This window comes from Amphiura filiformis, chromosome 16 (genome assembly GCF_039555335.1).
Source record: "Amphiura filiformis chromosome 16, Afil_fr2py, whole genome shotgun sequence".
In the NCBI taxonomy this organism is placed as follows: domain Eukaryota; kingdom Metazoa; phylum Echinodermata; class Ophiuroidea; order Amphilepidida; family Amphiuridae; genus Amphiura; species Amphiura filiformis.
In genome coordinates this window covers 16,289,040-16,295,039 of record NC_092643.1, presented here as the reverse complement: position 1 = coordinate 16,295,039, position 6,000 = coordinate 16,289,040, and the positions used below count along the sequence as shown (strand labels likewise).

General features: G+C 39.3%; 1 protein-coding gene across 2 annotated transcripts in view; it reads left to right on the top strand.

Moving 5' to 3' along the window:
• The first annotated feature begins 2,063 nt into the window (after positions 1-2,063).
• LOC140135637 (carbonic anhydrase-like) overlaps positions 2,064-6,000 on the top strand; it is a 38,509-nt gene continuing 34,572 nt past the window's right edge. The window contains exon 1 of one of the 2 annotated variants that reach the window (XM_072157211.1): positions 2,064-2,426. In XM_072157211.1, coding sequence (XP_072013312.1) covers positions 2,264-2,426 — 163 coding nt within the window. In that variant the 5' untranslated portion in view covers positions 2,064-2,263. The remainder of the gene's footprint in view (positions 2,427-6,000) is intronic. The other variant, XM_072157210.1, reaches the window with a different exon arrangement.

The following is a 6,000-nucleotide window of genomic DNA, read 5'->3' as shown; positions in this document are numbered from 1 at the left end:
TCATCGTTTCCTCGAGCACTGTTGGAGAAGACCGAAAACTACTGACAATGCTAATTTTACATTGAAAAAAAAAAAAAAAAAACACCTCCCTCCCTCATCAATTCATGAAAATCCTCTGGACGAGAACCAAAACATTAATTTTATACGGCCTTATAGGCCCTACGTAAGTTTTAAAGAATTTGATTTTCCAAATATATCAAGTCACCTTCCTTTATAAAAAGATCGGTATGGCTAAAACGCAATCAACATCTCAGTATACGCGTACATTATTTTGTACAATTTCACTCCAACAAGTGATAGTGAAACGCATTTATTAACCAAGGTAGAGGAGGGAAGTCTGGCCTGGGTCTGTCAGGCACCCGTGTCAAGCTGGCAGTCCTGCGTTAAATGCCCTCTATCTAGGAAAAATTTGCTTGTGAACGTATGAGCAAACTGAGGACGAAAGAGGGAGCTTGATGGTGTGGTGTACGTGTGCAGATGATGGTGGATGCGATATCGTTATTTTTGACGTCGCCATTGGATTAACACATAATCATGAAATCTTCACAAACAATTCTAAATTTGTTATGTGGTGTCAAAGCAAAATTATCTTACTCTAAAACCGTTGGGGTTCTGCAAAGTACCCCACTGCAAGTATGTTAATTGTCCATTTATAATCGCTAACCGTGTATTGTGAATGGGGCTGTCAGCCCTGTATCTTCGCCAGCCTCGTACGTCCGAATTGCGTGTCCTATGCCGCCTGTACGTGTGCAAGACTGTATGTACGTGATACGTCAGACACAGACTAGACTGTAGATGTGACCTTGCTTCGATATTGTATGTACCTGAAATCAGTGTTTCTAGGTGGTGAACGCCATGAATTCTCTCAATTCAGTACATTTCCGTTGTCAACCGTGTATGATTAAAGGAGGATTTCGTTCCGGGATTTCAGCATCCTCTTTTTATTACATTTTTCAGTATAGGCCTATATCCACAAAAAAAAGCTTACTCCCAAAATTTCAGTTGATTCAGATTTTGCGTTTGCGAGTTTGGTTATAGAGTCCGAAGTTTTCCGTTGATATGACAGAAAGCGGAAAAAAATACGGAATCGGAGGCAGGCCTAACACGGAAAATGACATTTTTGTATGATAGGCCTATGACAAAAATTCCCGGTGGGTTCAGTTTGTTTTTAAAGGTAGGACGTATGACCGTTCCAGGATTTGAAAATGACCCCTATTTCACGGGGAATTGAGGACATTTGCAGCAATTTTACCCCCTATTTTGCGCGAAATCAAGGAAAATTTGCCCCCAAATACCTCCCTGGCTATTTTTTATCATTTTGAGGACGCATTTTCATTCCACCCCCTTATCACGAGGAATTAAGGACATTTTCCGAAATAAATACCCCTATTTTTACCATTTCAAGGATCGACGCTTTTGAATTTTCCCCCTATTTCACGGGGAAATGAGGACAATTTTTATCGGAAAAAATACCCTATCAATTTTTGTGTGGAACTACTAAAAAACGGACAGAAAAAATACAAAAAATGAAAACTGTAGCGGTAAAACGTGGACGAAAGTCCTAGAAATACAACCAATTTTGCTCCAAAACACCCGCTAATTTGGACAATCGCGAACAATTTTGTCCTCGAAAACTCCGCGGACATTTCTTGAAAAGTAGGCCTACCCCTATTTGGAACCATCATGCGTACACATCGTCAGTGAAGACTGAACCCACCGGGTAAAAATTGTTAAAGATAAAATGTTAAAAACAATCCTGAGTTGTGTGTGTTTCAATGAGATAATACCGAAATAGAGGTAATATACCAAGGCATGTGAACCCCTATCTCTCCAAACTTCAAACATATCGATTTTATGTAGGCCTACATTAGCTTACCTATGTCAATTACAAGTTCTCCTATTGGACAAAATTCTTTCAGCGAAATTGACATATGTCGATTTGCTTATTAATGGCAGCGATCGCACGTTATACACTGCAGCTGCGAAATTCACTTGGATTCACTTCCGTAGTACCATGGTAGTGTTCCGAGTGTATGGAAAATGCATGCCATTTTGCCGTATCTCTCTATTATGCCGCTCGCCGCCTGAGTGTTTCTAGATTATCGCAACAGCACCACCTCGTGTCTACATTCCTGGCAAAAAATACGGGCACATTATATTCCGGTACCGCGTTACGTCACAACCCATTGTGTAAACAACATTATCTCATCATTGATTATTTACCCGGGGTACACACGGCGACGTTTACGGGTCCGATATCAAGATGTATAAGGGCTTAAAAATGGGTTCTTTTGATGCGTGTGGTGATTGCGATCAAGTACACCATGAGACCAGTAGTAGACAACTACACAGCCATTCTACGTATGTACGACATCAAGATATGGCGCACTGGGGATACCACGATATAGAGGAGGAGGGAGAGTACGGTAAGTACATGTGGATTTAATAGTGTTTTTTTTGTGTGGAACTTTTGGATGCCATCGACTACGTATCGGTACTGTGGTCATCAGCGTCAAGGCATAGGTCTTATATTAAAATAATAACAGGTGTCACGCACAGTTGATTAATACTAAATAGGCCTAATTTGCGGACATCTTTATTACTAGTATTATTTATATTTATTATTATTATTAGTGTTATTATTATTTTTATTATTATTATTATTATTATTGTTATTGTTATTGTTATTATTATTATGATTAAGATTATTATTACTACTAAAGTAATATTATTATTATTATTGTATTATTAGCAGTAGCTCCGGGCCTGGGGCCTCAATTATTTTGGATAGGGGGCCCAAGTACCCTAGAGCCCCCCCCCCCCCAATAATCTGAGGTAAAATTCATAATTTTTTTTAGGGTAAGGTACAAATGAATGTAAGGTACAATTCATGTAAAAATGTACGGTATGCATTTCAAAAGTAGGCAGTGGCGGCACCAGGAATTTTTTCGGGGGGGGGGGGCAAAGTAAATTTCTGGGGGGGGCGACAAATTTTGCGCAAAATTGCCGCAAAAAGCGGAAATTTACGTAATTTGGGGGGGTTGCCTCAAAACTGGGGGAGGGGAAACTGGGGGAAAGAAAAATGAAAAATATTGGGGGGGGCAAATGCCCCTACGGAAAGCCGTTTAGACCCCCCGTAGCGCCGCCACTGAATATAGGTCTACTCGTAGTAGCCAGTTTTTCCTCCTGCATATGGTTTTGGCAGTGGCGCAGGGCCCAACGGCCCAGGGTACCCAGGGTGGAGGGAAAGTTACCCCCGGCTCAAAATACAAGGACAAAATTGAATTTTGGCAAGGTTGCAGCTTCCGGCCTTTTAGCCATGTTTTTACTTTGGGTCATTTAGTCGTAGGTTTTTTTAAATATTTTTTAGCACCTCGTGAAGCAAAAAAAGAACAAAAATTTTAGCACCTCGATGAAGCATTTTTTTAAACATCTCGGTGGGACTTTTTTTAAACTCCTCGGTGAGACAATTTTTTTACTCGTAAAATTCTATAGGCCTATTTTTGTTTTTGGATCAAATTTGTGAAACGAATTTTGTCCTATATGTAGGCCTATATTTGGTTTGTAGCACCTAAATTTTGCGGGTACGAAAACATAATTTTTAGGCGCTTTCTTGGTCAGGGGGAACAATAAACATTTCGGGGAAAAGACGAAAAAAAATCATCAATTTGACACTGTTTTGTCGGTGTAATACATTATACCGGGTTATTTTTTAGAGAGACTATACTATAGGCTACATGTAAACTGTAAAGTCTTCGAGCTTTACACTTTACACTTATTTTGGTCCATGATCGGGATGAATTTTGGTGGGAAACGGGCTCCTTGCCCTTTTCTTTTCCTTTACCTTCCCGATTTTCTCTTTCATTTTTTGTTAGTCAATTTGAGGAATTTTGAGCCTGCAAAATTGGACCAATAAAATGCTTCATTTGTGCCCAATTTTCAGATCATTTTGCCCTCCCCGTGGCTCATAATAATAAAACGGACCAGTCGGAAGGTGGCGACTCAGGCTGGTGGGGGTGGAGGGATGGCCGCGAAACGGTGTCGCGATACAGGAGGGTGTCTGATTCTGATGGGGATATACAAAATGGGAAGGGAGTTGGTAGGCAGAGGGTGGAGTCAAGTAATGTTTGCTAGACTGAGAAGGGAGGAAGCAGTTTGACACACTGTTGACTTTTACTTGGGGGGGGGGGCTCCTTGGTCAAATTAAGACATTGGAATTCCAGTAATCGCAAAGAGAAATTATCAAATACTTTAGTATAGTTTTGAAATAATTAGGCTATACATACATGTAGGTAACTGACAAGATAGGAAAGATCAAGGTGTAATCGATTCACTTGATAACCGGAGAATTTATAGCAAATAAATATTTACTTTTGGATAATTTAATTGTGATATTGACCTATTGTACATTATATAGTACCGGTATAGCTTTACCAAAGAAAATGAAACACGAAACTAATGGGAACCAATAAAACAGAACATGACTCAAAATAAGTGGCGTACCCAGCTTTTTGAGACCGGCGGAGGCGGAGCACAAAGTTTCAAATGTACCGACAGCCTAAAGATTTCGACAGCTTTTTTTAAAGGGTATCCTCAAATATGCAGTACAGCCCTTTATAAACGGGCTGCCAAATGAGTAGCCAATAAAAAGTATGCATTACGCACCATTAGACTTCAAGGGGGGGCGCTCAGTAGAAGTTTTGAAAAAAAACTTCCCCCATTACTTTCCCCACCAACACTAAAAAAAAAAAATTCCCCACCTAACTGTGTATAAATGCGGCGAAAAAAACTCCAAAGACCCCATTTTTTCCGACTCATGCTCTGTCACCCAAAGATCCCATGGCTTTTCCACCTAAAACCCAAAGGCCCTTATTTTTCAATTTGAACAGCAACTTTCATTTTATGACTGATTTTGTTACTTATTTTCCCGGGCTTATTTTGAAATACCAAAGCCAAATACCATTTACAAATTTACAACTCATGACTTTTGGTTCTCTGCACCCAAAGATCCCATTAAAAAAAGCAATATAGGTTTACTCTCACCCAATGCCCCCCCCTAATTTAGGTACAAACGGTCCGTCTCCCACTCAATGACCCCATATGTACATTTTGCTCTCACCGTATGACAAAATCCAGGATGACCCCATATTGTCTCACCGAATGCCCCTCAGTTTACCACAGTGCCCTTAATACTGTCAAAGTCTGCACCACAGACCCTAGAAATTTCTAGGGTAGGCCTATATGTGGTCTCACTACACCTATATCCATTATATATTGAAGTGAGCCCCCCGGGGGTTTTCGGGCTCGAAAGTTTGGGCGTTGTTTAAAAAAAATCCATTTTTTCTGACATTGTAAACTTTTAAGTTTTTTATCTTAAAAGATTAAAATCCTCAATCCCTTCTATTATTACGAGTGCATGGGCTACTGTTACAAAAGTGATTCCAATAAATTGATTGATTGATTGATTGTTATATTACTGCTGCGCGGATTAACAACTTGTTAGTATTATACTATTATCAACATCAAGTACTTTAGTATTTATATTATCCTCTATAGTACAGGTGGGGCAATTTTTTTCTGGATTAGCCCATAATTTATCCTGCATTATCCGCTTTGTTGGCTTAGGAACGGCTACTGCAAATGTTTGCCATTACCATTATCATGCCGAGAAATAAAATAGTATAATCTGGTATAATAATAATATAAAGGATCGATACGGCTCAGTAGGCCTAAATTGATATTATTGCAAGAATTGACTTCAAATTTATGTCTTACAAGAATTGATTTTTTGGTGAATCGCATTGAAATACACGTTTTACCCAAATGCAAATTACATCAATTTACTATGTTTACTGTTATTTCAACAAGGGATTCAACTCACTAATTAAATTTAACCATGAAGATGGGTAGGCCTATATGATATATCTCTGTGATGGGAAGTTCATACTGAGACGAAAATAAGTCATCTTGGGTTCATACAGGCATTTTGAACAGTGTCTC